This window comes from Homarus americanus, unplaced genomic scaffold (assembly GCF_018991925.1).
Source record: "Homarus americanus isolate GMGI-L3 unplaced genomic scaffold, GMGI_Hamer_2.0 scaffold23578, whole genome shotgun sequence".
Classification (NCBI taxonomy): Eukaryota; Metazoa; Arthropoda; class Malacostraca; order Decapoda; family Nephropidae; genus Homarus; species Homarus americanus.
The window spans coordinates 1,539,036-1,565,421 of NW_024733231.1; the positions used below are offsets into that span (position 1 = coordinate 1,539,036).

The 26,386-nt window shown below is 39.1% G+C and overlaps 2 protein-coding genes across 9 annotated transcripts in view; one reads left to right on the forward strand and one right to left on the reverse strand.

The window, feature by feature from the left end:
- The window catches only part of LOC121869530 (hormone receptor 4-like), a 48,415-nt gene extending 32,755 nt beyond the window's left edge, over window positions 1-15,660 (forward strand). For 4 of the 8 annotated variants that reach the window (XM_042370889.1, XM_042370894.1, XM_042370895.1 and 1 more), the window contains exons 2-12: window positions 3,733-3,823; window positions 5,024-5,191; window positions 5,303-6,580; window positions 6,909-7,057; window positions 7,275-7,336; window positions 10,165-10,398; window positions 10,550-10,684; window positions 11,313-11,588; window positions 12,525-12,717; window positions 13,018-13,145; window positions 13,375-15,660. In XM_042370889.1, coding sequence (XP_042226823.1) covers window positions 3,733-3,823; window positions 5,024-5,191; window positions 5,303-6,580; window positions 6,909-7,057; window positions 7,275-7,336; window positions 10,165-10,398; window positions 10,550-10,684; window positions 11,313-11,588; window positions 12,525-12,717; window positions 13,018-13,145; window positions 13,375-13,455 — 2,795 coding nt within the window. In that variant the 3' untranslated portion in view covers window positions 13,456-15,660. The remainder of the gene's footprint in view (window positions 1-3,732; window positions 3,824-5,023; window positions 5,192-5,302; window positions 6,581-6,908; window positions 7,058-7,274; window positions 7,337-10,164; window positions 10,399-10,549; window positions 10,685-11,312; window positions 11,589-12,524; window positions 12,718-13,017; window positions 13,146-13,374) is intronic. The other 4 variants (XM_042370892.1, XM_042370890.1, XM_042370893.1 and 1 more) reach the window with 4 other exon arrangements.
- Window positions 15,661-20,875: 5,215 nt separating this feature from the next.
- Window positions 20,876-21,808, reverse strand: LOC121869470 (serine/threonine-protein kinase shk2-like). The gene has a single exon (XM_042370823.1). It carries the CDS (start codon window positions 21,806-21,808, stop codon window positions 20,876-20,878), a length of 933 nt encoding a protein of 310 aa, XP_042226757.1.
- Window positions 21,809-26,386: the final 4,578 nt, after the last annotated feature.

The window sequence follows — 26,386 nt, forward strand, 5'->3', positions numbered from 1 at the left end:
CGCCGAGAGCTGCTATGGTGATAGGGTCAAAGGTCAAAGGTAAAGGTCACCACATTAAAAAAGCACCACGATGCGGCAGGTGGCGCCCTGGAACACTGTCTCAGCAGCGGGGGAGAAAAAATGTTGCTCATACTGAACATTCTATTATACACCCTAGATCTACCATTGTTTTAAGGTCGGAAGGTCAGAGGTAAAGGCCACAGCTTAAATTATCAAGGAAAAGAGTTATTATGCCCCTACGTGTGTGTGTGTGTGTGTGTGTGATTACAATAAGAGTTAGGGTATCTCCTCCACAACACAGCTGTGCCTCAGTACCAAAGTGAACAACATCATCCGGTCAAAACAGCACGATTACAATTTGTTCTTTTCCCTCGGCAGTGATGATGAGAAGATAAAATGGGAATAGTAACAAGACTAATAGTAATAATAGCAAGGAAAGTAGACATGGAAGAATATATTGCTTCATGAGGATAATAAATAGATCTGCTATTATTGTTACCTTAAATGTTATCACTATTACTATTATCAGTAGGAATCTTCTATCGTTCCATTTATTATTGATAAATGTATTCCCAGCTTAATGAAACACATCTGTAGGAGGAACTTCCTTGTATGGGAAAGAAAGCATATTAAATAGGAATTATTGTAGTGTAAGTAAAGTTAGCGGTCACTCAGCAAGCGTGGTGGTCTCAGCGTATGTAGGGGAAGATGTCGGAGTAAAAACAAAAGTGACTAAGATTTGGTCCTTGGCTGGGTTGTGATGCACGTCAGAGAACATCCCTCAAGCACGATAAACATCCATTAGCCAAGTTAGGAAGGGACGGTATTTGTGACGACTGGATTGTAACCAACAGAAGGATGAAATAGGGAGATTTTAAGGTTTATCCCGCAGTGGTATACGAGTATATTATAAAAAAGCGAAACATAAATTAAAAAAAAATTCTATATACTGTGTAAAGTGATTATACAAATTGTCTCAACAAACAAGTATATTGAGACCAAGACACATATTAATAATGATTCAACTACATATGTGTGGAGTAGATAGTGGTAGCATTTCTCGGAAAGAGCCGTGGGCGCAAGTGTGGGCGGGGCGATGCAGCTGGGCGGGCTGAACTCTGAGGATGGCGTGGGGCTCACAGGAAGTGATCACATGCCAACCACGCCGCAACATCAGCGTCCTCACTCTCTCCCCACGCCTCTCCTCTGTCCTCTCACTCACACTTTCATCGCTTACATTTACGGTCGGATTCCGGGGTACACTGAGCTCTGCCACACGTAAATACAAAACATTTTTAATGAGTTTTCATCTTTGGGTTATGTGACTATTTCAAGACTAAGATATAAAAACAGGACAATGATGTAGTGATAAATGAAGGCGGTAGAGTGAAAACTGAAACAGATATGTAAGACGTTGCTTAAGAAAGTTCAAATGATGAGGAGATATGTAGGGAGAATGATGATTGAGGTGGAATGACATTATATAGGTAGTGGTGTGGGACGTGGGTGAGAGGTGAGGGACAGGTCGTGGTACACCCAGCTAGACAGTGGGAGACGATGTTAAAGTCAAATTTCAAAATTCAGCTCAGAGTCCAGTTTGCTCGACCAGGAAGGCCTACTAATCGTTGCCGGGTTAATTATTGTTTTTTTTTATTTGACTCCTTTACCGAAGAACCAGTTTCTTTTGTTCATTTAAGATCAAATATAATTATAGTTTGGTGTACATATAATTAAGAGTATTTGGGTTGGTTATGAGTACACTAAGAGGGACTGGGTGGTCTTTGTGTGGGTTTATGAGGACTACTACGGTCATGAGTCAACAGTCTTTGTTAAGTTTTTGTATAATAACTGTCTCCCTGTCGTCGGTGGTAACAAAGACTTGCCATTTAGCTGTAGTCTAGAGCCAAGGATGTTATTGGTGGCACCAGAGTTTTTCTTGTGACTAAGCTAGTTACATGCTACAAGATAGAAAACATGAAAAGTACAGTAATTGAATTTTAGAACAATAAGCGCTTGTTACTTGGCACTGAACTGTAATATAACTCGTTTACACAGATGTAATCTTTGATAACTATAATGTTTCAAGTAAAGTCTCGTGTGTCAGCTAGCAACTTCGCCGACTCACCACATACACTCAAGAGTTTAAACTCGTTGTGTCTTGAATCTTCCTTAAATATTTGTTAATAAATACTTTCATGGACACTTATAAAATACCCCGCACTGGAAGCACATTAATATGGTGTTCCTACCTTTGTATGTATATTAAGAGAAAAAAGGCTTGACGAGTTAGGAAGCCTGATGGGGATGGTGTGTGGGTGAGCGTTAAGGTGTCAGGGTAAGGTTTAAACACGCTGACTGCCGCCTCATCCACACCGTTCTTATGTTGAAATAAGAGTCATAAGTATACCATATCTTCCCATTAAATCTTACCCATAATCTAGTAATTGTATTGGAGTGAATAAAAAAAATAGACTTGCCAAATAATGAAGAGAAGGCTGGTATCTCCTGCCCCTTGCCTGTCACAGCACCATTAGCAAGAACAGTTCAAGTATCTCTCCTTTAAATGGGTTGCAGGAGAGATCTTCTGCGTATATTAGACCTGTAACATGAGAAAGTGTAACTGTGCTTATGTAATGTTATGTTGATGCGGCCTGAAGAAAAGAGAAGCTAAAATCTTAAGGAAAGTTAAAAGAAAAAGATAATATACAGAATTTAAATGAAGAAAAATAATCTCCTTCTTTAATTTATTACATTATTAATCCTGAAATATATATATATAAACAAGAATATGGTTATAAATATGACTTTTTGATCCAAGGGCCTTTAGAATTACCAAAAATGCACTTATATAATTTTTTTGCTTACGTTATCTTTCATGTTAATTGCTTTACATATGACAGAACAGCTACTCTACATTTGTCTTTTGGGGATTACACTTTTCACCCCATAATAATATAAAAAATGTCCCCTCTCCCACTAACAGAGGTGTCTGGCCGATTCATATAAATAACATACCTTCGAATTTTTAGATCAATTTGCTTAGTAACGAAAGATTGACGAATAACTGTTAACTGTTTGCAAGAAGGAAGTAAAGTTGATAAATAAAAACAACAGGAAATTAAACTGTACACCTGACAGTAAGTTCCTGTTGTCAGTTATACGAAGCTACTGTTACAAGTACTCCTATACGGTCTGGAAATACCGCATAGTACCGTAATTACTTAAATGTTTAAGTCAGTAGTAAAACATTAACTACAACAACTACCTGAAATATCATCAGCTAGAACGAGATATTTTTACTATGATAATGTCTGAAGTGAACGTGTGTGTGTGTGTGTGTGTGTGTGTGTGTGTGTGTGTGTGTGTGTGTGTGTGTGTGTGTGTGTGTGTGTGTGTGTGTGTGTGTGTGTGTGTGTGTGTTTACAATGCAGCAGCAGTAATATAAGTCATTATCAATGGTGGTGGACACACACGTATGCATGTTTGTAAGTGTGGCGTCTCCTTCTCTTAGGTTATCCGTATTACTTCAGTTGAATTTACTCAAGGACTCGAACCTTTATTCGTTGAGGCTCCTTGGGTCAATTACTCACCCTCATGTTCTCATATAGAGTTACATCGTCATCACTTAGTTTATATTTCAGTTATGTTGACAGTTTTTCCCTTTTGTTTAATATATATGATGTTTAAGGAGTAATTGAATATGAAAACTAACTGTTTTTCTGTTGTTTTCAGGAATTATGACGGTCACGTTGCTCCAGTGTGAGGGCGTCAAAATGAGCCTCTTCCAGGACCTGAAGCTCAAGCGCCGAAAGGTCGACTCCCGGTAAGATTTTGGTATCCTCTGGTTCTGTAGAGCTCAGCTTTCTTGAGAGTTTAGTCTCTAGAGAACTCAGTTTTTCGTGTAGAGCTCAGCTTCTCACGTAGAACTCTGCTGCTAGGCCTCTTAAGAGCTCATCCTCTGTAGTAGAGCTTTGTTCTTGTGGAATAGTCTTGTAGTACTCATCCTCTCTATAGTCTTGTAGTACTCATCCTCTCTATAGTCTTGTAGTACTCATCCTCTCTATAGTCTTGTAGTACTCATCCTCTCTATAGTCTTGTAGTACTCATCCTCTCTATAGTCTTGTAGTACTTATCCTCTCTATAGTCTTGTAGTACTCATCCTCTCTATAGTCTTGTAGTACTCATCCTCTCTATAGTCTTGTAGTACTCATCCTCTCTATAGTCTTGTAGTACTCATCCTCTCTATAGTCTTGTAGTACTCATCCTCTCTATAGTCTTGTAGTACTCATCCTCTCTATAGTCTTGTAGTACTCATCCTCTCTATAGTCTTGTAGTACTCATCACGCGTTCAGAATCATTATATCCCCTCGTGTGGATCTTGTGCCCTGTTCAGAGTCTTCTCACTGATCATACACGATAACGTATATAATAATAATAATACATATAAATTAATTATTTCATAGATAACCTTACCTAACCTACTTAAGGTATAATTTGGCGACCTTATGGTGGTAAGCGACGTCTTAAATGAAACATTAAGTTTTATCATAAACGATTTAATTTCCATTAAGTTTTAACAATGGCAACAAAAAGGTTATCCCTAAATGACAAAAAATCACATGTGTGTGTGTATAAAAAATACAAGAAAAATCGCTCTACTTTATAATATACTGTCTGGTGTTTTGATGATTAATTCGTGATACACAAGACTCAGTTGACACAGCATCGTGAAACTCTAGGGAGTGATGTAGCCAGATTTCAGTTACTTAAATTTTGGCGTATGAGGAAGGGAACCATCATGGGTATGTGATATACTGTATATCGCGAAAGACCATCCTGCCTTCCACAATATTCTGGTGTACATACATTCTGCCTTTGAGCTCCTCGGTTTAAGTCAAAATATAGAACACTATCATTGACGTTTTAGGGAATGGATCAGGTGTTGTATCCCTTACCTTACTGAAGTGGCCCTATTTATAAGAATTTCTGGTGTCTTGTGTAAGCAAATCTGGACTGTCTATAGGTGCAGCAGTGACGGGGAAAGCTTGGCTGAGACTTCGTCTTGCTCCCCGGACTCTGGGTCGTCAGGTGGAGAAACATCCTCCTGCAGCCCAGTTCAGCCTCCGGCATCATACTTACCCTCAGAATCACCCCGGTCATCACCAAACCCCCGCCCACACATCCACGAGAGGTAGCCTATCCAGAGTCTAGACAATTAAATTCAGTTTTAACTAAATGAGCTTACATTAGACAACCATGTTGTTTGTAGATTATTTTTGTTCATATGTGTTTCTTTTTTCAGAGCATCTCCAGATAGTGCGGGTGGTGAATTTGGAGAAGTTAAAAGCTGCTTAGATTGTGGCCAAGATGATGACACTCAAGATGCCCATGTGTTTGATGGTGGTGGACGCCAACCGGTATCCTCCTCGGCCATGCCAAGACCATCAGCAGCAGACTCTGCTCTGCACCCTGTCCAGAAGTGCGAGGACACTGACATGCCTGAGCGTATGTCCACTACTCCACCCCCACCTGACACTAGTGAACATCCTCCAGAAATTACATCAGTGTCAATAGGAACACCACTTCCGCCTCCATTGGTGTCCCTAGGACCACCGTTAAGTACCATGCCACACACACTCTCTGTCTCAGTGGCGGGCCTTTCACCGGGAATAGTGACCTCGGCAGGACTGCGTTGTGGACCACCTGTCAGTGTAGCACAACCATATTGGGGTGGAGGAGCCAGTCGTATTAATGGTATGCGACCAGAGTTCATCAGTGGTGGCATGGTACAGCCTACACAATCTACAAATGTTCCATCAGCTGCTCCTGCAGATTCTAGTAGAGCTGGTTATTCTCCTCGTCTTCGTACACCCACTGTTATAATGGGGGAAGCTGGTGGTGTTAAAACAATGTTCTGGTCAACACCGAGTGAAACACAGACATCTGCATCACAAGCACAACGGGAAGTGCTTACTCAACCAGCTACTCCCTGTGCTTATGGAGCAGATACTAGTGACGCAGTGCGTGCCTCAGTAGATGGTCTATTGACATTAGGTCAGGACAGAAGAGGGTCTCCTCCCCAACTCTCTCCCACTAGTACTCTTTCTCTCTCTCCAGCTGCCCGTTCTCCAATAACTCACAGTGCAAGATCTCCACACACTCATACCCCTATTGCTCGTTCCCCGTACACAGTAGCACCATCCTCACCAGGTTACCAGGTGGTACGATGCTTAGGGTCGCCACAGAGTAGTGGAGATCTTCAGCTATTACATAATACATCTTATATACACTCACCCACCAGTGTTGATAGTCAACGTCATCCATCCACTCCCCTAAACATGGAACGATTATGGGCAGGAGATCGTACTCAGTTGCCTCACACTCAACCAGATTCTCCAGCAGCTCTTAACTTATCTACAGTCGGGATGTGGGGTGCCCGCACTAATAGTATTGAGAGTGTAGTCACTGCTCCTGCTCAACCCACACCTGTTGAAGAAGATGAGGAGGACCAGCCCATGATATGTATGATCTGTGAGGATCGTGCCACCGGACTTCACTACGGTATCATCACTTGTGAAGGGTAAGAATTTCATTTCACTGTATTCTCTGACACACACACACACACACACACACATATATATATATATATATATATATATATATATATATATATATATATATATATATATATATATATATATATATATATATATATATATATATATACCGATAAAACTTTAAGCCCCGTTTTGAGAGCACAAACCTGGATATGTATGTGGGTATAAAAACTATAGCTATAAGTTTCTGTACAATACTGTACTAGGAATAACAGTACAGTACAGTGTTTGTGATTCTGAATATTTGTGCCTTTAATTGAGTATTTATAACAGAATGACTTTCAATTACAGATGCAAAGGATTTTTCAAGAGAACAGTACAGAATAAGCGGGTATACACGTGTGTTGCTGACGGAGACTGTGAAATCACCAAAGCACAACGTAACCGTTGCCAGTATTGTCGGTTTCAAAAGTGCCTGCGTCAAGGCATGGTGCTTGCTGGTATGTAATATTCTGTTAATTTTGTGTGCAATAATAAGGAATCATGCCTTTGATCAAAACAAATACAGCCTTTCTTGTGTGTAAGACCCATATAATCCTCACTGAAACAAACATTTCCATTAATTAATTTCACTATGGTAAATGAAATAATATAATTACAATACTAAATATAAATCATGCATTACAGTCTGTTGATCAAAGTTCCTTACATCTACAGCTGTGAGAGAGGACCGGATGCCTGGTGGTCGAAATTCAGGAGCAGTTTATAACCTGTATAAGGTAAGTCTTATGGCCACTGCCTTGCAATGATACCATCACTTCACCAGGTAATCTAGTTTCACTACCATTTTGTAAGTTATTTGTTTCATTCCATCCTCAGTAACTTGATATATACTTGAAGGCAACAAGATGTATTGATATATCAAGATGAATGCAGAAAATAGCAAGATCACCCATGTATCCAGAAGGGATATGACTGATTGTGTTGTGATTCTACATCCGAAAAATGTGAAAACAAATGGAAAATTTAAAATTGTACATTAATACATGATGAGACATTGTCAATATTGCATTTAATTTTTCATTATTATATATGGTAAAGTAATAGAACTGACAATATCACGTGTGATTATATGGACTTTTTAATAATTTATTAGTGTAATGGACAGTAGCCTGCATCCTGATATGAACTGTGTACTGTATCTGGTTTGTTGCAAGAACTATTCCAACTAATCCTTGGAGCCAGTGGTTGGTTTCTTGTAGGTGTGAGGTACAAGCAAGCAAAAGGACTTAATGGTGAGGGTGTACATCTTGTTAACAATAGAGCTTAAACACTAAAATGGAAGGAGGTAAGGCGACAGCAGCCTAGCACGCTCTTCATCTATGGCTTTTCATGCTTCACAATTCACTTTTATGTTCATTGTGGTATGATTATACAGTAATGTTAGTGTTTGTTGTCCCACTTGCATGACCTCTTTATGTCTCATATGTGGGAGTTTCATATAAAATGTACTTGTACAGTATATCTGATTATTTCCATTAGAGAGTTACGTTAATTAGTGTTCTCTCATAAACCTGGATGGCCAGAATATAAAGTGAGATTTAAATTTTGGTATTATAGTTTCGGTCATGTAGCGAATTTTAGGTTTTGAGATCAGTAGTTTAGACAATTACAAGACACTTTTCTTCTATAGCGTTTCTGTCGGAAATTTATGTTTTAATAGTATTTTAATTGATAAAATTACCAAAAATATTACTTGTTTAAAATGGGCAGAGGTTTGAAGTAGAGGAAAAATGTTGGGTGAAATACTAAGAAAACACCAAACAAACTTTTGAAAAACTTACCTAAACTTTCCTAACTTGTAAAAATGTGATGAATTACTCTCGAGTTTATGGATCTCTCCTCATCTGAACAGCGAAAACAACACCAACACATACTTAACATCGCAAACAACACCATCACCTACTAAACACCGAAAACGTGAATAAGGAAAACTCTTTGTTTGTTTTTTTGTTTTATGATTTTTTTAAGGTTAGGAAACATTAGGTCAGATTTTCAAAGGTTTGTTTTGTGTTTAGTTCAGTATTTTACCCCACATTTTCCTCTACTTCAAACCTCTGCCCATTTTAAACAAGTAATATTTTTGGCAATTTTATCAATTAAAATACTATTAAAACATAAATTTCCGACAGAAACGCTATAGAAGAAAAGTGTCTTAGAATTGTCTAAACTGCTGTTTCCAGAAATTAAAATCCTAAAACTCGCTACATGACCGACACTAAAATTTTACCAAAAATTTAAGCAAGATTTGGGGAAATTTTTTTAATTCTCCTGTCGTAACCAGGAACATTAGCCACACTATCATATTTCAAAGGGAAATGTGACATCCAAAAATGATAATGTGTGCTATATGACATTATTAAAACAGTTTGAGTATATTTTATTAAAGGTTTATGTAAATGGAAATTTTGGGAATATCTGGCAGCAAGTGCGAGATTGAACTGGCCACTGGGGTTTGGGGTCATATATACTCCATCACAGTACAGTATTTTCTAAGTCCATTACCTTTGATAACCCCTTCTGTAAATTTAGTGCTATCTGAAAATACTCATAATTTTTAATAATATAAAAGTCCTGTGAGTCTGTGACGAGACTTATGTTTTTGGAATCCCACGGAGCCTTTACCACAACCTCATTGTGATCAAGAGTGTAAAACTAATGAAAAATGCCTGGAAGTGTTGCAAGTTACTGTTCCAATCTTTTCCACACCAGAGAGAACACTATCAATGTTTTTCTCAGCATGGAAGCACCAAGCTATTTTCATGATAAATGTTTTACAAGGCTTACAGATACTATATTAGGAACGGAATGATTCATTGTTCACAAAATACAGTACAGTAGTAATGTATCACTGTTAACTATAGAAGAGCTAGTGTTTTAAAGATAATTCTTTTTTGAGTGTTACTGTAGAATTTTGATAAATACAGTATATATAATGTGCTATTGATGTGGTCTGATGGAGATATTAGAAGAACTGTCTTCCTTTGGTTACACATTAAGCTAAAAGTATTCATGCCGTACACTGTATTGAACCAAATCGCCCATAATCAAAGTTCTACTGTAATTTGTCTATCTTTACATATTTGGGAATCTTTGGATGATGTTTGTAGTTGTCAGTAAAAGATTTTGTTTGTGTGTTTTACTTGAAATGATCTTTAGTGAAAATTTATCTTAAACGTGTTTTATAAAACAAGCAACTGAGAGGGCAAGGGATCTTTTAATGGTAAATCACCCACCAAAACTGCAAAGCTTCAAGTGTGGCACTGCATGGAGCACTAGATAGTGATATGCCCTGTTGATAGTGGTGGGGTTCAGGTTAATATTGAAGGGTTTAAAAAACGCTTTTTTTCACATTTTAATCACATATAAATAAATGGATTACATTCATTTCTTACATCTCTCACTACTTTATTATATTTTACTGAACGTATAATAATTTTCAAAATGTATTGATATTACCAATATTTATTAGAGATAAAGACTTATCACCAGCTTTATTATAAAGCTCACTGGTTAACCACATGCTTTAACTTTATTTTCTCCATAGGTAAAGTACAAAAAGAAGAACAAAAAGAATGGTCAAATAAAACAAGGAGGTAATTCTCCAGAGAAGAAAATGGTTCTGGATCCACTTATGATGCCCGGAACAACATCCCTCACAAGCCCATCTTTACCCATGCCCATCTCTAGCCCCCTCACATCCCCACCTATTACGTCGCCCATCCCAAGTGGCCTCAACAGTGGACCCATTCTAAAAGCAGCTCTCACAAATCCTTCTGAGGTAATTTTTTTCCACTTGTAAATGAAGTTTGACTTTTGAAGATTAAAAATTCAGTATTAATAGGAAGGCAAGGACAGATATACTTAGTTTATAGTACAGTTGCTGGATAAAAATTAAGAGTAGTTATCATCATGATGTGTCCTCTCTCCAGGTGGCCCACTTCCGGCAGAGGTTGGACAACACAGTGAGTTCAACGAGAGAGCGCACCATGCCCTATCCTGTTGCCCAAGCAATGATTCGGATGCTAATAGAATGTGATGATTTTGAAGACATTGCCACACTGAAGGTAAATTTGCCAGTATTTATTTTTAGAGGGATTCTGATTTTTTGCCACACTCAGATTTCCTATCATTCAATTTACCTTTCATAAGATGACCTAATTATTGTTACCATTGAGATTTCCTTTCTATCTTTGTATTTATTGCCGTTTTTGTCTTATACTTTCTTACACAGTAATCTGTCAAAATTACCTAAGTGGAGTGTGTGAATTTCAATACTAGTTTTATTGAATACTGTCCTGTAATTGATTGCAATAACAGTACACCGTATATGGGAATGAGTTGAATGAGAGTAGAAAATTAAGAGGTATTTTATTTCTTCTTCAGACCTTGTTTCATAGGGTAGCCAGAAAGAAGAGCTAATACAGTACTGTACATACAAACATTATCCTTTCACTCCCATACACAACTGCTTACTGGATATCCATCTCCCTCACGTTGGTCTTCCCTTCTCCCTCACACAGCCAACCTCTACCTTATAAATCCTGTATATATACAGTATACTAATAACGTTACTTTTGGTGTAAATAATGTGGTATATTTAGAATGGAACTTGATAGGCTTTTGGTACAGCCGTAATGTTGCCCAGACCTACTTTTAGTCTTTCAAGGATCATAATAATTTTATTTTTTTCAGAATCTAGATGACTTGTTGGACCACAAGAGTGATTTGTCAACAAAATTATGTCAGTTGGGAGACTCCATATCTATAAAGTTGGTGCAGTGGACCAAACGCCTTCCCTTCTATCAGGAGTTACCTGTAGAGGTTCACACACGGCTGCTAACACATAAATGGCATGAGCTCTTGGTACTCACCACTTCTGCCTATCAGGCCATATATGGCCTTCAGAAGCTGGCATCTAGATCTTCAGATGGCACTGAGGCAGAGTTCCATCAAGAGGTAAGCATTAAGGTAAAAACAAGGATATTATGATGGGGTTAAACACAAACTGTATACATTTCTAGTTTATTATTTCTTATAAGGTAAAAAGAGGAGAATCATGTAAAACCATTGTTGCATTCATAGATACTGCTGACTCTGTGCCCCGCATTAAAATGGACCATGCCTTAGACCTGTAGAAGACATGAATATAGATTTAGAATGGCAAAAGGTTTTTGCATCCTTAAAACTTATGGATCTGCAGGTAATATGAAGTAGAAAAAACATGCAGGAAGAAAATTTTACTGTTGTGACTTTTGGGGAATAAAGAGATAAGAAGAAAACTATTGTTGGTGTTTTTAACAGTGTATTGAAGATAAATAATAGAATACCAAGTTGACTTATCTGGCTTCAATGTCTTCCGGATCAGAATATATGTATGGATCTTAATGGTGGTGGGCAGATTAAGTAAAGCACTGTATTGTGAACATATAATTTAGGGATAGGTGTATGACAAGATGGGAGTGTTAAAGGAGAATGAAAATATAACCATATGTTTCATTTTAGAGAAAAAAAGCTGAAGAGATTTGCATTTTCTTTTAATATAGCAAACGTGGTGAGATCAAAGAGATATGTGATAAAATGATAAGGATGGAAAATCTAAAAAAGGATTGAATCATGCACCAATTGTTGGTTGCTGCTGGGTTTATAAAGAAGGATTGGAATACTGAGTGTAGAAACTGTTCTTTAAACCCTTTGATGGAGTATTGACATATTCCCTTGTAACAGTATTGTATGGGGTTACATTTCCATCGTAAATGTGAAACTTATTTACATCTGTAAAATAAATTGTAAATACAGTAGACAATGTTTGATATTCATTTGATCTTTTTTATCTCCTAGTTTCACATACATGTTATAGGCAATGATTTTGGTAATGCAAAAAAGGTAAAATTTTACATTTTACAGGTCTCCAACAACCTCTGCACACTGCAGACATGCCTAAACTCAATGATGGGGAGACCCATCACTATGGACCAATTACGGCAAGAGGTTGGTGTGATGGTGGAAAAGATTACCCATGTCACATTAGCACTTCGCAAAACAAAGATCCAGATTGAGGAATATGTCTGCCTTAAAGTCATTGCCATGTTAAACCAGAGTAAGTTTTATCTTTTTTTTAAATGTGTCAGGAGAATATATATATATATATATATATATATATATGCTGATAACCACAGTACTGTACCTATTAGATTTTCCTTCTGGAAACAGATCTTGGAAGAATAAGTTTACATATATTTTATTCAGTATTGTTCAGGAGCCAAATTATGGTAATATACTTGACTTAAAATGATAAAACCTTTTATTCCATCAAATAACATGGAGCAGATTCAGTGACCTTATAATACTCATTTATACTGAAGGATTTCTCATATGTATTTTGTTCTCTTTTCCACAGCACGGTCTAGCCATAAAGAACTAGAAGTTATCCAGGAACGGTACATGAATTGTCTTCGGTCCTTCTGTGAAACCCACTATCCCTCTCAACCCACCAGATACCAGGACCTGCTAGTCAGACTCCCAGATGTAAGAGACCTACAACTGTTAACCATAGTTTCACTTTTAATACCTGTACTGTATACAGTAATATTTATGGAGACATCTATTTTGGGGTTTTCTTTTTCTTAATTTTTTTAGACAAACTTACTAATGAAAACCTATCATGGATACTATTATTTATCCAACATCATAACTCATCAAACCATTTTATTGCCAATTAAACAACTTGTAAGTAATTGAAACATTTATGTTTCAGATTCAAGCAGCTGCAGCTAAACTATTAGAAACAAAGATGCTGTACGTTCCCTTCTTGTTGAACTCTACCATAAACAGATAGCAATAAACAGATGGTTGGTTCTTAGAACAAGTCAGCTGCAAGGCGTCTTGTAGTGAACCATGTGCCGTCCTATGTCTCTGCTGTGACCAGCAGCAGTGGGGGTGCTGCAGCCACTCTCATCACGCCTAGCAGCCGCCCACATCATGTCTGACACAACAAGTGATCAGTCCATGAACGTTACCAATGTCTGCAAGATGCGTGATGTTTATGAAGTGACAATCTAGCCAGAGCATTTATTTTGCTAAAGGAAATCAACAGTTGTTTTTTCCAGTGGTTGTGCAACCAATTTACCTGTGATGGGGTGTGTACCAGTTTTTGAGCAATTTATATATAATTTCTTTTAAAGATTTTATAAAAAAAATAAATAAAATAAACTTTCTTCAGACAGTTTACCAAAGGCTTTCTTTATAATAAAAATGTTTTGGGAATATTTTAGGGTTAGAAAAAACCCTGAGTCCCCTAAACAACAGAGATACTTAACGGCTGTGTGACTGACAAGTTGTGCAATTATTAGTGGTACAACTTCCCTTCCGCTGCTATTTTTCACGACCATCTAAAACTTCCTACTAGTCGCAGAACGTTGAGTCTACTTAAACGAAGAATTCTAGTTTTATGGTGTTCTCAAGAGTATGACCAAGCACAAGACAATTTTGGCAGTTTTCCATATTAGCCCCGAATGAGTCGTGAGGAGGCAGTAAGTTGGTGCAGTTAAGTTGTTGGCTGGGAGTGTGATCCTCAGCTCCCTCTAGTAGGGTCACGTGACTGTGTTCACCTGCACTGTGTGAGGGAGTACTTACATTGGTACCTGCAAGGATGGGCTATCAAACTCGTTCAGTACATGAACAGTATTGTATGAACGAATCCACTCTTTAGTATTACCAGCAGTTTACAAGGAAAAAGTTCCTAGAAAGATCCTACTAACAATTTTCACTGCACTGATCTCGAAAGTGCAAAGATTTATTCTATGTCTTGTAAAACACATCACTTTTAAATGTTAAGGTTTATACAGATGATTTGTATCTCAGAGGCACAAGTCTCATTATTGTCCTGTGCTGCCATTTATACCTTTATTAAGGATGGATAATTCTTAGAAATAATATATGGGAAAAATCTTTTATTAAAAAGTACATTTTTGTAAATACACTTTTGCAGATGAACCTTTTGTTTGTACAGTTTTCGGTACTAGAGCTGGTGTATGTTGTGAAGGTGTGAGTGTGCAGGTCTGTGTCTACTGTACCAGTGCAGGACACAGGCGGAGACAGCTTACAGGGTACTCATTGTAAATGGCATTTTTCCCCTTTTTTGAAGTGTCTCTGTTACATCTAAGGCAAATACAGATTATATTTTAGAGTTATCCTTGAAAGTTCCTGTTGTTAAAATAAATTTTAAAGATATGATAATTTAGAATACCATTTAAAAGTCTGTCATGACATTACTTTTAAAACTATTCCATAAGCTTACTTATATATTTATTTTATTTTATTTATTATTATTTTTAGCTAATATGCTCTTTCCTATAAATGTGGTGAAACCTTTTTTAAGAGAGGAGTTCATTAATCTGTGTCATGGGATGACCTTGTTTTTCTCTCAAATAATAACTCCTGTGAATTTCAGCTGGGCACCCAGGATTGAACCTCAGTGCTTGAATTGTGAATGATGTATCTTAAATTAAAAGATATACGTATATATTTTTTTTAATTTTAACTTTAATGTTCAATATGTGATTATTTGTATTAAACCTTAGTCTATGGTGAAGTATCATTTTAAATTTGCAAGTCCACAGACCAGTGCTGTCTTAAGACTGTTGAGTTACCAGTGGCTGCGAAGTAAATTTCATTTCAGTTGACTTATGCTGCAATAGGCTGCAGCTTCACTACCAATAATCGTCTTTTTCTTTGTAAGAATGTAAATTACTTGGGAATTGATTGGTATTATCGGGTAGTGGCATTGCAGTGGCCAGCACTAGTCTTTGATCTCACTCTTATCTTTTAATAAATTGTTGTCTCTAAGGCTGAAAATTGTCAGCTTGACATTTTCTGTGGTGTGAGAGTAATGCTCACACAAGGTAAATATTTGGCAATGTTGAGGCAGCAGCAGCCTAAGTCATGAGCAGCCGTGAGTACACTGTAAGCCGACTCCTTAGTGTAGTCAAGCAATCAAATTTGTTGCTTCTATATTTAATGAAATAAACAAATGAACTTTGAACATTTTGTGTATTTTTTTAACCTTATGAAAATATCAAGAATTAAATTAATTATAAGTTGGAGAAGTGAAAGCTGTCGAGTGCAGTGACGACCACACTGCCTCCTTCATGACTGGCGGTGACGACCACACTGCCTCCTTCATGACTGGCGAGTGACGACCACACTGCCTCCTTCATGACTGGCGGTGACGACCACACTGCCTCCTTTATAACTGGCAGTTATGAAAAAAAATCAAGTGAAAAACAATATATGTACTGTATGATGAGTTGTCAATAGTAAGAGAAACAATTGAGACCCTGCAATTGTGTTTAAATGAAGCAGAAAGTCAGATTCTCAGTATCGACCTGACCTAGCTTGGAGAAGGACGTGTCCCTGTGTGCTCGTGTTAGTGACCATAGAAAATGGCCACCATGGGCCGTTGTGTTGTGGGTGAAGAGGGACGGTGTGTGGGGAGAGATGACCATCCCCCGTCCACTCTGTTAAGTCAGCTGGAGCAGTTGCGGAGAGAGAGAGATGGACGTTTTAAAGGGGGAGAACGAAGCCCTCAGGACTGAACTCCTTCAGGTAGGTGTCCTGCCAAGCAGGACACCTACGAAGGAGGAATAGGACTGGAGAGTGGTTGTCACCAAGGGGACTAGGGTCAGACTCAGGAAAACTGACCAGAGTGTGAAGTGCAGTAACCCCTACCAAGTGTTGGAGGAATCTGGCGAGGCAGAGAAGAGGCAGGACGATGTGGTGGCAGGAGAGGAAAGGGCAGTTGGTCAAACCCTGCCCAGTGGTAAGGTCGTGGTAGTTGGGGACAGCCAGGTGAGGTTCTTAGATAGGACTTTTTGTGAGAGAGATAGGACACATAGGACTAGGGTGTGTTTTCCTGGGGCTGGAATAGGGCATGTAGCTGAGAGGATAGATAGGGTTTTGTCAGGGGAGGGTACCAAGCCAGTAGTGTGTCTTAGTGTAGGAGGCAATGACATAGGAAAGATTAGGAGTGAGGAACTTTTCAGGCGGTATAGGGAGGCGCTGGGGAAGGTTAGAGATAGGGGAGGGATCCCGATAGTATGTGGTGTCTTGCCTAGAAGAGGAATTGGCTATGAATGGCCGTCCAGGGCAACTGCTATAAATTGCCGACTGGAAAAACATTGTGTTAGCAATGGTTGGGCATTCATTGATAACTGGAGACCATTCTATGGTAACGACCACCTGTACAGTCGTGACGGGGTACACTTGTCTTGCGCAGGGGTAAAGACGTTGTCTGCATCCCTGGAGCGTGAAATTGTCACTCCAAAGGGGAGGTTTTGCCAGTAGAGAGAGGTCAGGCTAAGTGGGAGTCAAAAATCAAGCAGGGCCTGGGGAGTAAAATTCGTTACTCAGGACGAGGGGTAAAACAGGACCAGGGAAGGGTAGGTGTGAATGTACACTATACAAACAGTAGGAGCACATCTCTGATACACATCTCAAAAGTTGATGGTAAGTTAGGTTACCATCTATTACCTTATTTCAAGTGGACAATAAAGAGAAGAATCTTGACTCAGGAAAAGGCAATAAATGTGTGTGTAATAATAATAATAATGATAATGATAATAATAATAATAATAATAATTACCGGTTTATTGAAAGAGCATAGCAGACGGAAGGCTGAAAATATACAGTTACATAATTGGGGAATGGGTCTCTTGATTTACAAATAATATACAGATAACATAAGTGATACAAATATGATATATAATGACTAGGTGGGGAGAAGCTCAAACTACAGGGCATTTTAACATAGTGACTGCGAAAATTAAGAGTGACTGGGAGTGAATACACTGGTTGATTACAAGTTATTGATAATTTTTACAATGGTTGGGACTGGGCTGTTCTTATAGCGACCAGTTCGTGCTCGTATGGGCTGGATGCGGTTGTGGTGTTGAACAGCAATTCTCGGACGAGGATGGTGCAGAAGCTTCTCACAAAATTTGCGCCATATGTGGTGCTACAGGAGGTGGAGCATAACATGTGGTGCTGCAGGGTACTAGCGAAAACTCCGTTAAATGGTTTTCCAGTTTATATACAGTACAGCTTCAAGAATGAAAAAGATGTGTCCCACAATCAAGCTGCTCCGGAAACACCGGACAGGGATTTGGAGTTTTGCAAAAACAACTCCAGCGTCTTCATGCCTGATTGCTCTAGTGTTTTCTTAACTTATATTTATCTACCACCTAAGTCCCTTATTTATCATATTGCATTTACAGCATGGTATTGCCTCTTTTTAATTTAAGGAACATCATTAGCCATGAATAAATAAATACATAAATATATACAAAAGCAGACAATGGTCTTATTTACCTATTTCTGTCTAGAAACCTTTATCAGTAAATCATCGGTACGACTTAGGAAAAATACAATCATGCATATTGATGCAATGGATGCTAAGAATAAAAACGTATAAGCCTTATGGCAGGTGTTTAAGGGAAAGGCAAGATCGTTCTCCAGACATCTATACATTTTCTATGATGAGGAAGCTTGATGCCGTAAATATTAATGGTAAATATAAATTCGTTTTCTAAAAGCACCATATACGTTTTCTATTAAAAAGGAGCTTCTCGAGAGATGGCGCAGCAGTCAGGGACTGAATGTTAATTGAATGTCGTACTATTTCCTCTATATATATCTTCCTTGCTCAGATAAATTTTTTGACCAAGTAGCTGATGTCATCATGTCATGCTGTTGGCCTGGTGGCCAGTATTCTATTGTGCTTTGTGTGGGTGGGATATACTTTATCCTCTGTAGTCATGGCGTCATTAGACTTCTATGATAGTAAAGATGAGCTTGAAAAGTACTCATAAATTGATGATAATCTTTCAGATGAATCTTTAGAAGATTGTGACAGTGATTGTGGTCTGAAGAGATAGATACTGCATTAATGTTCGCAGTAGTGGCAGCCCCTCTGCTAAACTATCGGCCAGCGGTGGTTCACCACCTCCCTCTCCACCTCCTACACCTCCACTCCTCGTTTCTCGTTCATATCAGATCAATTTGCAGGCGGATAAAAGACCAAACATTTGTTTGCAAGAACTCGACATCACTCACAAGGTAAATAATACTCACAGGGAAAATAAACATAACATTACTGTGTGTATATTATGAAGTTCACACGTATGTATTTATCCATTTCCCAGGTATGAACATTTTAATTGGTATTATGTTAGATTCAGTCATCCGGTGAATCGGTTAGGTTACATTAAGTTAGGTTAGGTTAGTTTGGATATACAGGGATGACCGAAACAAAAATGTTCACTTTTAGTTTACTACTGTACAGTATACAGTATAGATGGAGCACACAAAAAAGACATTTCTATATTTTTACCAGTGAAAGTACATTTGGTTGGGCTTATGCGATCGTAGACGTATAAATAATTAACACTGGATAAACTGTGTGGGTGCATGGATAATTGTAACACCCACCCCCCTTGCACTGTGCAGTCTAGGGGAGGGGGGCGGGGAACGGTATGAGGGGGATAAGTTGTTTTCATTGGGACGAGTGCGCGGTAAAGAAGATGTTTAACACTTAAACAATTACGTAAACATACATTCACACACTCATGCTTTCACACACACATGTTATTAACCACTTAAACGGCCACACTGTTGTTGTTGCACACATACGATGAAACACTCTTGCGGTCACGCAAAAATTCTTGAACACTCATCTGTCAGGCACATACATTTCTAATAAACATTCTTGCTGTGACACATACAGTATACTCTCACTAATGCTGTCACACGCAGTCTTAAACATGCATCCTGTCTTGCACATACTCTTAAACACACATGCTCTCATGCATATTCTTTTAAACACTAATGCTGTCACGCACAAGAATCTTAAACGCTAATGATGTCAGGTGCAAGAATCTTAAGCACTTATGCTGTTACACAGACATACACTTATTATAGAGAAATATTGTATGTATGCCACAATCATATTATAGTTCAAAACTCTTATTGACTTTGGCTCATCATATTTACAATGTAAGTAATTCCTTAGGTGGTGTATTATCATCATTTCGGTCATCCGTAGAAGCTTAGGAAATTATCTATTGGAATCAGCAGTTTAGACAATTCTAAGACACTTTTCTTCCATAGTGTTCCGTTGGAAATTTTGATTTTTCTAGTAATTTGGAATAATATTGCGTTTTTATTGTACATCACCTGTAATTTTTTAAAACGTTTTAAAATTTTTGTTTGCTTTCTAGACTGATGATGGAAAATGATTTTCCGAAATGTTAGTGATTAAAGAAACCCAACTTAGTCAAGATGTTTGTGTTTTCCCTGGTTCTCCTCTTCGTTATAATAAAGGTACTCTTACACTTTATTTAATGTGCACACGTTTTATATGCATTTATTGAGAGAAATGGCGTGACTGTAATGGGCAGGAATACATTTTATGTTATATAAAATATGAGATATGATATATGGTTATGTGACTGTGAACGACACCAGGAAAACTTATTATAAGCTCTATGTGACAAAATGTGTGACAACATCTGAAGAGCTGTGGCACCCGTGATAGTTGTAGGCAAAGTTTGAGGGAGATCAGAGAGGGAATTAAAGAGGAGATAAGGGGGAGCATTGGAAACTATCGGGAAGAGATTAGATTATTGTAAGCAAACAAAATATGTGTAGACATGCAGTGGTAAAATAAAAGTAATAAAAAACATACCTTTTATTGTTAAAAAATAATACAACAGACAATAAAAATTTTTAATGCTGTGGGATGTTCACCTGGAGGAAGGAGAAAGGTGTCCCTTCTTGGTAACTACTAGTGCACTTAAGACTAGCAGTGCACAGAGGGAAAGGGGCCAGAAGACTCTCCCTTTTCTCAGAATTTTTTTTATTTTAGGGGGGCAAAATTCAGTCAATGAAAAGGATTTCACTCCTAAGACTTCGGTCGTTGGAGTAGATTCTACCCCTAAGACTTCGGTTGTTGGAGTAGATTCCACCCCCACGACTTCAGTCGTTGGAGTAGATTCCACTCCTAGGTCTTCGGTCATTGGAGCAGATTCCACCCCCACGACTTTAGTCGTTGGAGTAGATTCCACTCCAAGGTCTTCGGTCATTGGAGCAGATTCCACCCCCACGACTTCAATCGTTGGAGTAGATTCCACTCCAAGGTCTTCGGTCATTGGAGCATTCCCCCACGACTTCGGTCGTTGGAGAGATTCCACCTCAGGCCTCGGTCATTGAGCAGATTTCACCCCCACGACTTCAGTCGTTGGAGTAGATTCCACTCCTAGGTCTTCGGTCATTGGAGCAGATTCCACCCCAACGACTTCAGTCAATTCTTCCTCGTAATCCAAATAAATTTTTCTCAAGAGGGTGTTTACTTCTTTTAGTTGTGGTCTGTCTCCGGGATTTTCCCTTTCCATGTTTTTTTCGAGGTCTTTTAGTGCTGATGGAACCTGGTCGTATCCCATGATTGTGTTGAGAATTACGAGCCCAAAAGAATAAATGTCTGAGGCCTCGGTACACAGACATTCACCCTCGACCACCTCGGGTGCAAGGTTGATGGGTTTTTCCTCATTTTCACGTAGTTCTTCATAAACCTCGGATCCAAATTTTGCAGCACTGCCGAAGTCTATGAAATGAATGACGAAATCTTCGGGACCATCACCAACCGTCTCCACGATGATGTTGTCGGCCTTCACATCATTGTGAAGAATGTCTTTTTTGTGTATTTCTTCTAAACCTTTCCCAATTAGACATAAAACAAATAAGCAAGCATTGAGCGGGGGCCTCTCTGCTACAAAGCTTCTGAAAGTTTGGGACCCACAAAAACTCATTAAAATACCCGCCCTCCGCTCCTTACACAGAGCAAGTAACTTTGGTGCACCTCCAGCACCATCCAACTCAACAAGCATATCTGCTTCATCGAGGAGATAATCTTCATCATGTTCTGGAAGGCCGATCTTTGCGACACAGTTTTGTTCACCACTATTTACTAAGTATGCTGTACCTTCTGCTCCACGTCCAAGTTCACCTTGAACATTTTTCTTATATACATCACAAAAATCTATATAAGACAAATAGTATTTTTTCAGCGAAGTATAGACGTCGTCTTCTTCCTCAGAGGAGGAGGATGACCAGACAGGGGAGTTGTCGCGATGATTCATTTTGATTTACTAGATTTGACCGTCGCTGGCAGCTCATCGAATTGAAATTACGGCACCAACTGCAAAAAAATGGATATTTAAGGAAGGTTGGAACTTTTCACACATATTATAGTGATGTACTTCAACTGTGGTGTAGATGTTATAGGGAACATATAATACTAGTGTTGAGGTTAACCTGTAGAACTAGTGTTGTAGTGAACATGTGGTACTAGTGTTGTAGTGAACATGTGGTACTAGTGTTGTAGTGAACATGTGGTACTTGTGTTGTAGTGAACATGTAGTGCTAGTGTTGTAGTGAACATGTAGTACTAGTGTTGTAGTGAACATGTAGTGCTAGTGTTGTAGTGAACATGTGGTACTAGTGTTGTAGTGAACATGTGGTACTAGTGTTGTAGTGAACATGTAGTGCTAGTGTTGTAGTGAACATGTGGTACTAGTGTTGTAGTGAACATGTGGTACTAGTGTTGTAGTGAACATGTGGTACTAGTGTTGTAGTGAACATGTAGTACTAGTGTTGTAGTGAACATGTGGTACTAGTGTTGTAGTGAACATGTAGTACTAGTGTTATAGTGAACATGCAGCACTAGTGTTGTAGTGAACATGTAGTGCTAGTGTTGTAGTGAACATGCAGCACTAGTGTTGTAGTGAACATGTAGTACTAATGTTGTAGTGAACATGTAGTACTAGTGTTGTAGTGATGATGCTGTGTTGGTGTTGTAGTGAACATACAGTACAAGTGTTGTAGTGACGTTGTTGGGCAAGTGTTGTAGTGAACATGTGGTACTAGTGTTGTAGTGAACATACAGTACAAGTGTTGTAGTGAACATGTAGTACCAGTGTTGTAGTGATGATGCTGTGTTGGTGTTGTAGTGAACATACAGTACAAGTGTTGTAGTGACGTTGTTGGGCTAGTGTTGTAGTGAACATGTAGTGCTACTTTTGTAGTGAACATGTAGTACTAATGTTGTAGTGAACATGTAGTGAACTTCTTAAGTGCCCAGACAATAGCTAATGTTTCCAGGTTCGTTACTGAGTAGCCTGTTTCTGTGTCATTAAGTGTACGACTGGCGTATGCAATCACCCTATACAGTATTTCCCTCGTGTGTTCAGCTGCATGAGTACAGCACCGCACTCCCGTTCTGAGGCGTCGGTACACAAATTAAATGGGTGAGTGAAGTCAGGAAATGCCTAAACAGACGCACTGGGAAGTACCGTAGTCAATGTAGTAAAACTAGTCTCTTGTTCATCATTCCAGACAAATATGGCGTCCTTCTTGAGTAATTAAGTCAGCGGCGATGTTAACGTCGTATATCATTTTATAAATGACCGATAATATCCTGATGAATCAAGAAAACTACACACCTTATCAACGGTTGTAGGACGTGAGAACTATGAATGCCGTCTCCGTCGACTTCATGACCAAGGAATTGTTTTCTTGATATTAAAGATTCATATTTAGAGAGCTTAACTTCAAGTCCCGCTGTTGAAAGTTTCTGGAAAACTAATGGAGTTTAACAAGATGACTGTCTACATCACTACTGACTGCGATGAGATCATCTAAATAGTTCCCTATTAAATCACCAAACTAAGTGTTGATCCTCCTTTAAAGAGTCATTGTCGCATTTCGAATGCCAACAGGCATACGTAGCATTCAAAATGGCCCAAAGAAGTGCTAAAGGCAGTATTATCTTTGAATAAAGATTTCAACACATCTCTCTCGATAGGCATTGGGTACCTATCCGGGATAGTGGCGTCGTTGACTAGCGGCAAACTTCCATCCTTCTTAAGGACGAAAAAACCATGGGCAATTGAAAGGGGGCTTTGAATGTATGACAACTTCTGTTCTAGCATGTCTTGAACCGTGTCTTGTACTACAGAGTGCTGGCTATGAGGCAGTCTGTAAGCTGGTACGTAAATCGGGTTTTGTTCCGGTTATTGAAGATGTGAAGTGAAGTGACACTCGTCTGACCTAGCGGATTGTCAGGTAAAGCTATAGTCTTTTTGTAGTCGGCAAACAACTCGAGGAGCCTACTGTAGTCTTGCCTTGAGGGTGATCAATTACCTTAACGCGGTATTATTCGATCCATTCCCTCCTGTCTGGTTTATGGAAGTGTATGTGTAACACTACTAATTAAAAACTGTGTAGGCTGTAAAGCATCACTAGCATGGTAAACTAAATAATCACACTAACAACATCCGTGTTTCAATATTCTGGGAGCGCCTGGTCTGTGGAGAACGAAGACATCTGTTAAACAATTAGGAAGAATCTTACTCACATGCTAGACCTTTAACCCTGGAAGTTTCTGTAAGACAGACTACGTCAATCCCAGTGAAAACGTCAGGTAGGCGAACAGTGGCCTTGATTGTTTCCTCATTCTGAAAATGGAGAGCACCTGTTAAAACTGCAGGTACTAATATCCAACTTTTGCTGCTAAAACCACACTGGCTAAATGAGTCAGTAAGGACTGGGACACGCTGAGACTCGAGTTGGGTAAAACATTCACCCTGGCGGTGAGCAATGGTACAGAATTGTGCATGGCACGATGGATAACGCCACCAACCGTAACAGTATGGTGACTTGGCTGGATATCTGTCATGTTGTGTTTAAGCGTTGGAAGACCAATTAATCCATCAGCTGGCAAGTTTAAGTCCTTGACTATGTAACACACTGCCGGAAATGGTTTACCACGTGTAGAAAAACGTAGAGGTAGTGTTACCACTCCCATAATGTCAAGCTGGGCACCGGAAAATCGTAAAAGATCGGTGTCAGTAGGTCGAACTTGAAATCCTCTGTGAGGTCAACTTCGCTGAAGATCTTGATAGGACGCTCATAGAAGTACACTTGAGCACGCACCCTTATCTATATCTAAGGAAAGTGCGTTGGTACCCACCATCACCGGAAAAGACAACACTTCTGTTTTATTCAACACCGCGATTAACGAAGCTGCACTAGAAGTGTTGCTTTGCCTTGTTACGGCTGTACCTATCCCGCGTCTTGTTGAAGAAGACGATGGTCTTCCCCCGACTGTTTATAATAGCGACGACATGGCCGTCGTGGCTGTCTATCATATCTCGAATCCTTACACCGTTGTAGAGTTACAAAATGCTGGGAATTATGTGAGGCAGAGCCATGCAATATACACCACATATCACCTATCGGTACAGTAGTAGACTTGGTATCTGCTTGAACTCCCAGTATTACACTACAAGTTCCTTTCCTGAACTTCGGCGTCGGCCTTTAGGAGAGCCATTGTCATGGGTTGCGTTAGGCTTACCCACGCAACCAATTCCAAAGTTTGTTTTTCTAGAGATAAGGCACCCGGCGAGGCATAACTGAGACATATATTTTCCATTAGTGGTATGTTAGCCAGCCTTTAGGGGGAGGCCAGTGAGACAGTGTTGTACTGCTCATCGCCTCACACCCAAAAACCTCATTTTAAGTAGTATCCCCTTGGCCATGGGTTAGTCAAGACCCCCACCTCCTCCCTCCTGAAGGGAGCGGGACACCACACAGTCCTCCACTGCCACTGTGTCCTGTGGGCCGTCGTCGACACGAGATTAAGCGTGTTAACTTAGGTTGTTATCCCCGTGGAAATATCACGTGTGGATGCCTGGTTGCAACAAGAGCAATCCAGGCTGGCCTATCAAACCTACAGTAAATGGTTAATCAATTCACGTTTAGAGTTCTCCTGCACGACACCCGTCTACAGTGACCGTGATCGACACAAGACTAAGTGTGTTAACCTAGGTTTGTTATCCCCGTGGAAATATCACGTGTGGAAGCCTGGTTGCGACAAAAGCAATCCAGGCTGGTCTATTGCACCTAAGTGGTTAATTCAAGTCACGCTTGCCAGTTCTCCTTGCCGCGACAACCGTCTACAGTGACTGTCAGTGACGCGAGACTGTGTGGTAACCCAAGAGTACTTTTTGTTGTTATGGCCGTGGAAATAAGTTCTTGTGCGGAAGCCTGGTTGCAACAAAAGCAATCCAGGCTGGCAGTAAATGTATCACTTGAAGAATTAAGGCTCTGTGAAGTCATACCCATAGTAGAGTAATCACATGTGTTCTCAAGTTGAAAATTCCCTCTTTTAGAAGATTAATTTTATTACAGCGTGAACGTGAGTGACTCCTATATCCATGCAAATTGTAAATCATTGTATAGAAGCTTGACAAATAAATGTTAGTGTAATTATCTGCCCGTATCTGTGATCCTTTCTTATTATGACTAAAGGTAATGACTGATTGGTTATGACAAAGTTTAACAAATAATTTAGATGGATGTTGGAAATTAATGGAATTCATTAAATCATCATTTATCAAGTATAAATCATGGAATGTCGAGTGGTGGAGTGAACTTCTACGTAGATACGCCATAATCTCCTGTAAGTAATCAGTGTGAAGGTATCGAACTCTACGGTAAGAAATAAGAAACACAACATATTATTATCTTTATATAATATAATCCACTCATGTACCACCGATAAACCATAAACCATGACAGCCTCATATTATCAAACATTCTCTCACCCAACCCTTGGGCTTTGGCGGGTCGTCCTTTTGGTCCTTCTAGCAACCACA